At 41.8% G+C, this 11,404-nt stretch overlaps 1 protein-coding gene across 1 annotated transcript; it reads left to right on the top strand.

Annotated features, from left to right (window-relative positions):
- The first annotated feature begins 128 nt into the window (after positions 1-128).
- prss16 (serine protease 16) lies at positions 129-10,600 on the top strand. Its single transcript, XM_072701583.1, has 12 exons — positions 129-1,177; positions 2,052-2,227; positions 3,007-3,106; positions 3,243-3,372; positions 3,519-3,642; positions 3,824-3,901; positions 4,115-4,162; positions 4,805-5,089; positions 5,990-6,131; positions 6,574-6,753; positions 7,374-7,525; positions 9,786-10,600. Exons 1-12 carry the CDS (start codon positions 1,117-1,119, stop codon positions 9,840-9,842), a joined length of 1,533 nt encoding a protein of 510 aa, XP_072557684.1. The 5' UTR covers positions 129-1,116; the 3' UTR covers positions 9,843-10,600.
- Positions 10,601-11,404: the final 804 nt, after the last annotated feature.

Below are 11,404 nucleotides of genomic sequence, written 5' to 3'. Positions count from 1 at the left end.
GTTTGAAATGACTAACTGTGGGCATTTGAAGTCCACATGACGGTTCACTGGTTTGCACTTTTGCTTCACACCTCCAGGGTTATCGGTTGAATCCTGCCGTTGCTCTATGTAAGCAGAGTTTGCTTCTCTCTAAATTGCCCGTTGTGCCTGAAGTTGATCTGGCAGCCTGACCAGAATAACTGGTTATACAGTGGTGATCGAAATTAGAGAACAAGAGACGCTTTTGATATATACAATGTCACAGCTCATCTACAGCTTATGAGAAAGGCACTACAGTTACAAACTAGAAGAAAATGGAAGACAAGGGGAACAAGCTCAAGTCAGAGCAGCGTGAGAGGCGGGTTGTGCACTGCAGGCACCAATGAGCCAGTCACTGAAAACAAGGGCCTCTATGCTTCCTATTAATCTCTGAAAGTTGTAACCGTCAAAAGTTGAGGCTTCTTCTACAAAAAAAATGTAACTGTTCTCTAATTTTGATCGCATGCTTTCTTCAAACTTCTTGCTAAAACCATTTATTTTATGGTGTGGCACATCTTTTACTGATGAAATATGATTGAATTACATCTATTCACGTTAGAATATCTTTGAATTTGGATAAGCTGTCAATTTGTCCATTACAAAAATGTCTCTCTTCCCTAATTTTGATTGCTACTGTATCATTAGAAGATGGGTGGATTCTAGAAATCGGTAATAAATGTTACATGGCAGTTATCAGTGTACATTATATACTTGAAGGTTCCATGCTGCTATTTACTTGTAAGAGGTTTGAAGAAATGTTTATTGAACATGTAAGACTTTGGTGAATCTGTTTGTGCTGAGGTCAGTAGATGAGGTGCACTATAGGAGTGCATGCCTTGCACCTTTTCGTGTTGTAACACAGCCCACTTTCGCTTTCTTTGGTAAAATATAAAATTACAGATGCTTAAGCTGAGCAAATGTAACTTACACTTGGCAAAAGCATCGGCTTGTACTGTACAGTTCATCCATTACAGTCCGACCGCAGTATCTGTACAGTGCTGTTTCCCGAAGTCAGAATGCAGACCAGCTACCGGATCGTTTAGGCAGATTATCAGGTTGTGAATCTAGAAATCTATTAACTTGTACTAGTTTATCAACATGCGCTCTACTCTGCTTTGGTGTGCGTGTCTAGTCCTGCTCTTCGGCTGCGCCTATTCAGGTGAGTTAATGTTTCATCCAGCTTTGAAAACTGAAGTCCATCAGAAAATCTAACAATTGAATACTGTTGACCTGTCCTTGAATTTCAGTCCATTTTTTCCTGGGTTTTATTACCCTGAACTTTTATTATTCAAGGATAAAAGGTTACAAGTAAAATGGGTAAAACTTTACTTAAAGCAGTTATATGACTGCAAACCAGTTACCTTCATAATACATTGTAATGCATTAATAAAGTATTATAAACACGGCTATAAATATTTATAAAAAACAATAACATCCTAGCCATGTTTATTATGCATTATGAAAGTTCCCAAATGCACTATAAATAACTTTATAATGCATTATGATGGATTCATATTCTGTTTTATTGCGCTGTTTTGTAAAGGTCGTAATGCCTAAACAGAAGGCAATGGATAAAGAGTAACTGTAAACCTTTTGTAAAATGTGATCCTGCAGAGTTAACCTAATAAATCAGCAGAAATGCTTTACAAGTCTGCTCATGTTGAAATAAAATATTAATTATTAAAATATAAAGAAAGCTTTTGGGGAAAAGTACTGTACTAGAGTTACAGTTACAATTTTAGATTCAAGTTGGTTACAGATTAATTCATAATTTCACGATCTGCAGGCTTCAGTTTCCGTGGCAAGCAAATGATGTTTGTTTTTCCTTACTTACTTTTCCAGCATTTACATTTATTTGACACCTTTTGTCCACAGCAAAGTACAAAAGCAGCAGATTATACAAGCACTACAAGCAGCAATCTGCCACCTTTTCAATAATTTATCCCAAAGAATAGCTGAAAACATCGGCTGTTCTCTGTCCATGTTTTTCCTTTTTGTCATTGTCCTCTAGTTAAAAATATCGCCTCCTCCAGGACAGGTTCTGAGGAAGATAAAAGAGAACGTGTTCCGGGCACAGAACCAAAAGGCGAAGCAGCATCTGCTGCAGCATTCGGCCACCGGGCACCAGCCCACGTATCGGGTCAAAGAAGGACTCATCCGCCAGCCACTCGACCAATTTGACAGCCAGAGCACACAGACCATTCCTCAGGTGCAAAGATGCATGCAGATTATGCATGTTCCCTCACATGTTCCCTCACAAGCTTATATGATGCTCGCATGCACAAGGCCAACAGAACTCCTTACTTGATACTTTCATAAGCCATTTCATGTTCTACAAAGAACAAGCAGTGACACATTGGTTAGCATTCTGTAGCCTCACAAACCCAGGGTTGAGGGATCAGATTCTTCCCCCTGGCTCTGTGTATTCAGATAGGGTTTAATTGGTGTCTCTAAATTACCCTTTATGTTTGAATGTGCCCTGTTATAAACTGGCATGGCTTTCAGCTAGTGGAAGTTTTACTTACAAAAAAAAAATATTCTGAGGGCAGAAAGAAAAATAATTGAGAGATGACCAATCAGTTTGCAGAGGAGGTGGATCTAAGAAACTTGGAGAGACCGGACCAGGACATCTGATTGGTTGGCCCCACCTTCTCTAGTTGCTTGGACCCACCTCCTCAACAATCTGATTGGTTATCTCTCTGAACCAATCATTTTTCATTCTGCCTTCAGAACATGTTTGTGTAAGTAAAACTCCCATGAGCTCCTGTTTAGGATATACCCCAGGCTCCATGCCACCCTGTACTGGATGTGCAGTTCACGATGAATGTCCCTTCAGGCTTAACACATAGTCAGTGACCTTGCTCATCCTTTGCCATTAGCAAAGTTCTTTGCTCTCTTCATAAATTCACACGCTGAAGTTGGTGCAGTACTGAGAAATGTCATCGTAATTCTCGACTAACCTGCGTTACTTGATGAATTCTCTCACAGAGGTTTTTTGTCAATGAGGAGTACTGGGATCGTCCCGATGGTCCAGTATTCCTCTACATTGGTGGAGAAGGTGCTATCTCAGAGTTATCCGTGCTCTATGGTGTGTCCGACGTCAACAGATATGTGAATGAAATCAAGTAGAATCACACTATGCACACAAATCAAAAAGCCAGTTAGCGACAGAAGCTAACTATTATTGCTTGAATTTTGTGATCTACCCATTTCTGCAAACATAGGCCATCATGTGCAGATGGCAGAGGAGAATGGAGCCCTGCTTGTGGCGCTAGAGCACAGATTCTACGGGCGTAGCATCAACCCCGACGGCCTGGACGTAGTGAACCTGAGACACCTCTCCAGCCGTCAGGCGTGAGTGCCGTGGTTAGGGCTGCCTTCGAATGGCAGGTGGGAAACACACGTATCATGGACGTTGCTGAAGCAGAGAAGAACACCGCCTACAGGTGAAGAGCAGCATTTTGCAGCCCGTAATTCTTCTGTCCTCCTTTCCTCTTGAGTTTGGTGGACCTGGCCGCCTTCCACAGATACATCAGCGAACGCTATGACCTGTCATCACAGAACACCTGGATCAGTTTTGGAGGCTCCTACGCTGGTGCCCTGTCTGCCTGGCTTCGTGGCAAGGTAATACGCCCCCCCCCCCCACCCCTGAGTAAAATGAAACTGTGTGATTGGCGTGATTGCTGCCAATCAGACCTCTAAATCATGCACACTGTGCTTCCCATTGACATATGTTTGTATGACATGGTGAAAGGCTGTGCTGTGGCTCTTTGACATGATGTCACTTGTCGTCCTCCCCCCTCAGTTTCCTCACCTGATCTATGGTGCTGTGGCCTCCTCTGCCCCCGTCAAAGCCATGCTAGACTTCTCCACCTACAACCAGGTACTCTGATAGCACGTATTCAAATAAACATTAACATTCACTAAGTGAATAAAAATCCCAATTAAGTACCATGTATTTTTTTCCAGACATACTTTAATTAATGTTGAAATTATAGCAGATAGAACATGTAGTAATGAACATTTGCTGTAGTTGATTTAAAATGGCATCTATTAACATGACATGCTTTGTAACAGCAGAATTTGCACATTTCAGGTAGTGGGTGAAAGTCTTACTAATGAAGCTGTTGGGGGCTCTGATAAGGTGCTGTTTTCTGTACTTTAAAAATTATTTTTGTAAAACAAATGCATGCATTTGTGCCTCCTTTGGAACAACTCATTATGTAGTAGCACTGCAGTATGTAATGACATTATAATATGTTGTCACACACTGGGTAACAATGCATTATGTAATAACTCTGCATTATCTAATGACAATTTGTTGTATTATGTAGAATTATTACATAATATGGTTTCATTACATAATGAGTTGTCACACACTGCAATATGTAATAATTTATTACAGAATTTATTTGTAAGTATTAAAGTACAGAGAAAAAACAAAGATGACTATGGGGAAATTCAACACTCAGCCCCTCCTGGAATCCAGTTCAAGTTTGCTATAGTTTGAGGATTTTTGATAGTTTTTTTAGTCTTAATGAAGTAGAATAAATGAGTTGACCTTTAATTGTTCAAATTTCACTTTATGTGTAACAACACATGTAATAACACAGCATTATCTAATGAAAATTTGATACATTTTGTTGAGTTATTATATAATGAAGTGTTATTACAGATGTATTTGCATAAATTCAACATTCCTCCCCTTATTATTGGTGCATGCATCTCCATATATCAATCTGCTTACTGTGTTGTGCTTTTTGTGCGTGGCTGACCTGACCATTAGTGCCTAGGCACAGTGTGGGAGGCGTTTGCGGCTCTGGAAACTGCTCTCTTGGAGGGAAACGTGACAAAGGTGGGCAAAGACTTCAGCTGCTGTGAGCCGCCAGTGGAGCCGGAGGACCAGGCAGAGCTGGTTCAGAGCCTGGCCGACATCTTCATGGGAACTGTGCAGTACAATAAAGAGGGAGGGCCGCTGACCATTGGCCAGATATGTGACGTCTTGACCAATAAGAGTGAAGAGACTCAGCAGGGGGAGGGGCCCTACAGCAGGCTGGTCAACCTGGCAATGGTACGTTCTATTATAGTGTTTCCCAATCCAGTCCTTCAGCACCCCCGGCTAGTCCACATTTTTGCTAACACTGTTGAAAGAATGAATGTTATATTCATATAGTGCTTTAAGAACCAATGGGGAACCACTTGAACCACCTCCACTGTGTGCAACCCACCTGGATGATGCGAATGTGATTCATAATCCAACTTTTAATCCAATCCCCTCATCGTCTGTAGCATATTTTTGACAGGTCTAGTAAACCTCTCCCTTTTCTCATCAGTCTTTCCTGGGACAAAAATCTTTTTGGTTACATTTTCCCTGGGTTTAAGAATGGAACTAAATAAATAAACTAATAAATTGTCTATGAACTATATACTATACTTAAATTTATATATATATGTGTGTGTGTAATTATATATATATATATATATATATATATATATATATTTCTAGAGTCATACACTCACACACGCCACTCCTGAATGGGATAAGGAGCACACACCAATATGATGAGTTGCTGCACCCACCACATGACGAACCACCTTAGGAATAAGAACCTGAGTGCAGTGGGTGATACCTCAGCACTGCACCAGTTTGAGGTGATACCTCAGCACTGCACCAGTTTGAGGTGATACCTCAGCACTGCACCAGTTTGAGGTGATACCTCAGCACTGCACTAGTTTGAGGTGGTACCTCGGCATTGAATGATACCTGATTGAATACAACATCCTGCACCCAAAACTCTACAAAGAAAATCAGCCTTCAGTCTTCTCACATTACCCATAACTACAAGGAATGAGATTAATTAGTTTGTTTTATAATTTTGGTTCATTTTCATGTTATTGGCTCGACTTTGTTAAACTGCAACTACTCAGCACAGAGTTTTCTGTTAAGAAAACCTTTTGTTCTATGTGTCAGATCTATCGTGCAGCAGTGGAGGAGCCCTGTCTGATCATCTCCCACAAGCAGGCCGTCCTGGAGCTCCAGAACACCGACCTGAAGTCTTCCGGCTTTGGCTATCGCCAGTGGTACTACCAGAGCTGCACAGAGTTCGGCTTCTGTGAGTGGTTACCCACACACCACAGCTCACCTGTGCAGTGCTGTGTGAACTTCACCAAACTGTATTGCAGTGTACAAAATAATTTAAAAAAAAAAAACTTTATAGAACTCATTTACTGGCAGCTTTAATAGCAGGTCATTCGCTTGTGCACCTGTGGCCTCTGATATGTGCTCTGGGAGAATCCATGAAAGATCTTTAGGGGGTGAATGGAGTTTGCAAAGCAGATGACTTACAGATCACTGGAAAATACACCAGTTCAGAAGGTCGATGATCTGGTCAGAGGGTATTTTTAACTTTAATGCTTGTGGTACTATGATGCCCCCTGGTGGTCCACGAGAAAATGATGTCACTTCAAACCCTGTGCCAGCTTACAAGGTGTCCACTGTGATGCTGTCCATCTGCCATTCCCGTGTTTATTGGTAAGCCCTCTCCCTGTGTGCAGTCGAGACCTGCGAGGATGCCAGCTGTCCTTTTGCACGCATGGTGACTCTGCAGTCCCAGATGGAACTCTGCCCCCTGGTGTTCGGGATAGCTCAGGGCAGCCTACAGTCCCGCATCGCTTTCACCAACCAATTCTATGGCGGCGATCACCCCCAGACGCAGAGGGTGCTGTACGTCAATGGTAGGGTAACCACCAGGATGACTCTAGAAATGAGGACACCTGTGTCAAAATAGGAGGACTAAGGCTTAAAATGGAAGACATCTGTATCCAAGAGGGAGGACTAAGGCTTTAAAGGGGGGGGGCAGTCCTTTTTGTACACTCGTTCACATGTTATGGAAACAGAGAATGGTATATCTATCTCTATATTCATCTCGTTATCTTGAGAGAACGGCATACAAAACTAACTATAAACGCAAGGCTGTTCTCAACTTTCATAGTATGTGTGTGCGGGTGACCTACGTTTTTTTGTGCAGTTGGGGTTGGAGAGAGTAGCACTAGCTTGTGACTGGGAGGCGGATAGGGTGAAGTGAAAAAGGAGGACAAGGAGGTTGAAAGGAGGAGACCCACCAGCAGTCTGGACAAAGGGCTGAAAGCCCACACCGTCTGCACAAAATCCGGACAAGTGGTGACTCTAATCAATGGTGCAGTGCAGTCCTGGCTGATTTAGTGCAGCCAGTAGAAGAAACTTTTCTTGGAAGTGAACAGTGAAAGACTAACGCAGTTGTGTATTGGGTGTCTTGTGCCGTAAGGGTTTTCTGTGCCACAGGATCCACGACAGCATAGCCTGTACCCTCTCCCAGGTGACATCGACCCATGGCACAAGCTCAGTGTGGTGCGCAACGGGACCAAGGAGGACAAAGACAGAGTCGTCCTCATCGAGGGCACTGCACACTGCGCTGACATGAACCGTGCTGGGTCCCAGGACTCACCTGCTCTCAGAAAGGCCCGGCAGGTGAGCAGAACGGGCATGGAAGAGGGAATGAAACAGGCACAGCAGTGGGAAAGGGAGAGATAGAGGGGAGAGGTGAGAGAGAACAATACAGGGCATGGTAGACAAGCACCTCAGTGTTATATATACACTGTAAATAGACATGCACTGGAGAAATCTGCTGGTTCTCCATTTAGAAGCCAAAAAACGCTAATCAGGCCCAGCCCAAACATTTTCTGGGTCCAGAGCAAAATTTAATTAACCTAGTTGTCATTTGTCATCTTCCTTCACATTGTGACAGGCTGATCAGATAGGGGGCCCCCTAGTGGCTGCTGGGACCTAAGCAGCCGCTTAGTTTGCTTATGCCTTGTGCTGGTCCTGCTGGTAATCAGAAGTTTTATAATCAATTATAGTTAAGAACATAAGAACTATACAAACGAGAGGAGGCCATTCGGCCCATCGAGCTCGCTTGGGGAGAACTTAACTAATAGCTCAGAGTTGTTAAAATCTTATCTAGCTCTGATTTAAAGGAACCCAAGGATTCATCTTGCACTATGTTATCAGGAAGACTATTCCATACTCTGACTACACGCTGTGTAAAGAAGTGCTTCCTTAAATCCAGTTTGAAATGTTCTCCCGCTAATTTCCACCTATGGCCACGAGTTCTTGTATTTGAACTAATGCTGAAGTAACTATTCGGTTGAACAGCATCCAAACCTGTTAGAATCTTATAGACCTGGATCATGTCCCCCCTCAGTCTCCTTTGCTTGAGGCTGAACAGATTTAGCTCAACTAACCTTTCCTCGTATGACATTCCTCTAAGACCAGGAATCATTCTTGTGACCCTACGCTGCACCTTTTCTAAGGCCGCAATGTCCTTTTTAACTCCACACACCTGGAGATATACCCCAACATCGTATTGGCCTTTTTTATTGCTTCCCCGTACTGGCAAGAATGAGACATGGAAGCATCAACATACACACCAAGGTCTTTCTCATAATCAGCTAGCTTTATTTCAGTAGGTCCCATAAAATACCTGTACTTTATATTTCTGCTCCCTACATGGAGTACCTTACATTTGTCTATGTTAAATTTCATCTGCCAGGTATCGGCCCAGTCACTAATTAAATTAAGATCCCGCTGTAGCTGCTGAGCCGCTAGTTCAGTATCTGCTACACCACCCACCTTGGTGTCATCTGCAAATTTCACCAGTTTACTATATATATTGGTGTCTATATCATTTATGTAAATTAGGAACAATAGTGGTCCTAAAATTGAACCCTGCGGTACCCCACTATGAACGCAGGCCCACTGTGACATTGTGCCTCTCATAACTACTCGCTGCTTCCTATCTGTTAACCAGTTATCAATCCAGGTCGCTACAGTTCCTAAAATACCTGTCGCTTTGAGTTTAAGTAAGAACCTCTTGTGGGGGACAACATCAGAAGTCTTTTGGAAATCTAAGTAGATGACATCATAGGCCTTCTTATCATCAACTTCCTGAGTAACTTCCTCAAAAAACTCAAACACATTTGTTAAACAGGATCTACCTCTCCTAAATCCATGCTGGCTATCCCTCAAAATGTTATTTGAGTCCAGGTAATCTACCATTTTCTCTTTGATTATAGCCTCCATAACTTTACCAGTTATACAAGTTAGACTGATTGGCCTATAGTTTGACAAATTACTTCTATCCTCTTTTTTGAAAATGGGCGTTATGTTGGCATGCTTCCAATCAGAAGGTACCACACCTTCAGATAAGGATTTTTGAAACAGTAAAGTTAAGGGTCGGCAAATAATATCCCTCATCTCTTTTAACACTATAGGTAAGATGCCATCAGGGCCCTGTGATTTTTTTATTTTGAGCTTAGCTAGGCTTTGCAAAACATCAGCTTCAGTTATATATATATATCAGTTATAGACGATGCTGGATTAGTAATAAGAACTGGTAAGTTACTAGTGTCCTCAACAGTGAATACCCGTGCAAAACTATCATTGAACTCATTTACTATATCAATGTCAATGTTAAAAAAAAATGGTGTAGGTGGTGAAGCAGAAGAGAAATGAGGTTTGGCTGAGAGGATGAGAATCACTGCACGTTGCTTTGTCACGAACACGGAATAAGCCCAAAATGCATTTCTGTTCTGTTTCTTCATAAATGTCTTGGCACTAAAACACCAGCAGAACAGTGAGAACGCCATTTGTGGCGCTGAAGCGATGAATTGAGCTGACCTCTGTGCCATTAGAGGCCGGCCACAGTGAGTTTCCTTTATGATGTGCGCAGGAGATAAAGAGGCACGTGACCCAGTGGCTGAAGAGTGCTGCAGCACAGAGCGTGTGACGCGTGACACTCCAGCACACGCCAAGCTAGACAGCAAGCTTCTGCTCTCCAACCGCCTAGGATCCTCAATCCCAGCTTCTGCCTCAAGGTTTCCTGTGTGTAGGAGTCACACAGAGCTTTTGCTTTTGAAAATGTAACACTAATCCCCCACAAAACAGTATGAGAATATGTGTGTGTGTGTGTGGTTGAGGGGGGTGGGTTGCATATATTACATTGTTAGAACCAAATATCTTCACGGTGTGATAAAAACCTGTTATTTTGACATTGTGGGGACCATTTTTATAGAAATCTGTGACTGTAATCACTAAAAATGCCAAAAGTCTTGTATTTTGTTTGATTAGTTATAGTTAAGGTTAGGGCTGGGTAGGGGTTAAGGGTTTTACCCATAGAAATTAATGGACAGTCCCCACAAAGATATAGATACTTAATCTGTTTGTGTGTGGGTGACTATTTGGACAGTTAGCACAGCCCATAAAATTAAATTGCTAACAGAAGGTTTTCTCAGTCCCAACAGCAGGTGACATCCCGGCACAATTAAGAATCTCCTGGAGGATAATCTGCTGGTCCCTGTAAACCCTGTTTTCACCCATATTACATCATTTCCTGTATAGTAACTATGAAAGACAGAAGGCTGAATTCCATCTTTGTTGTACGGGATGCATGTAGGCAAGCCGTTAGAATCGCATTTGCTATTTAAGGGTCCAAAGCACGTAGTGCTATGGAACCTTATTATTATTATTATTATTATTATTATTTTATTATTATTATTATAATACACCCTTTATACACGGAGTTGACTGTGTTCATACACTTCTTACATATAAAGTGTAGTTTAGAATGTGTGTTCTTTCCATTAGCATGTAATCATGTGAAAAAAGAGGGACAGTGCTGCACAATACCAAACCCTAACACCCCCCCCTCCCCCCCAAAAAAAAACATACAGCATTTCCTTTGCTAGTCTTTAACTTACTGACTCTAACAAGATTAGGACACCAGTTGTGTGGAATATTAGAGGCAGTAGTCAGTGCTTGTGTGGTTTGTAAAGGTAAAAGAAATGTTCTCAGCATGCTATTTTGTGACTGGACAGATGCACATTAGGCTTCTTAATTAGACACATCGAAACTAAAATAATTCAATTAAGAAATAAGATCCAGTTTCATTGCAGTGCAGTTACTTCCTTTTCCAGAGGGTAGTGCTGTTGTTCAGGACTTGAAAATTAAGATATAGCACTGAATGAGTATCATACTTATTTTAAAAGTATGTTGTGTTACTTTTGGCTAGATTCTGTTTGTGTCTTTTTAATTGTCTTAAATTAAGTGCTTTACCAAAACCTTGAATAAAATTCACAAAGAGATACCTTCCTCTAAGCTGAAACCTACACTGGCAATACATTGAAGAGAACAGAAGCCCAGGAGATTGTAGGGTTGCATTCAAAAGAGGAGTCCAAGAAAATATAATGCACAGCGACAATTTGATCTGCAGCACAATCAAAATGTACCAACATTTAGAGTTCGTAGGGCTATGACATACTACCTGACATACTACGTGTAAATGAAATTTAA

The sequence above is a fragment of the Paramormyrops kingsleyae genome, chromosome 17 (assembly GCF_048594095.1).
Source record: "Paramormyrops kingsleyae isolate MSU_618 chromosome 17, PKINGS_0.4, whole genome shotgun sequence".
NCBI classification, from domain to species: Eukaryota; Metazoa; Chordata; class Actinopteri; order Osteoglossiformes; family Mormyridae; genus Paramormyrops; species Paramormyrops kingsleyae.
This window is presented reverse-complemented; position numbering and strand designations above follow the sequence as displayed.

Excerpts from the sequence above, each read along its gene's own strand:
- prss16 (XM_072701583.1), top strand. The coding sequence starts at position 1,117 with ATGCGCTCTACTCTGCTTTGGTGTGCGTGTCTAGTCCTGCTCTTCGGC. Across the intron at positions 3,643-3,823 it reads CTGCCTGGCTTCGTGGCAAG|TTTCCTCACCTGATCTATGG; the intron begins GTAATACGCCCC and ends CTCCCCCCTCAG. Across the intron at positions 7,526-9,785 it reads CTCTCAGAAAGGCCCGGCAG|GAGATAAAGAGGCACGTGAC; the intron begins GTGAGCAGAACG and ends TGATGTGCGCAG.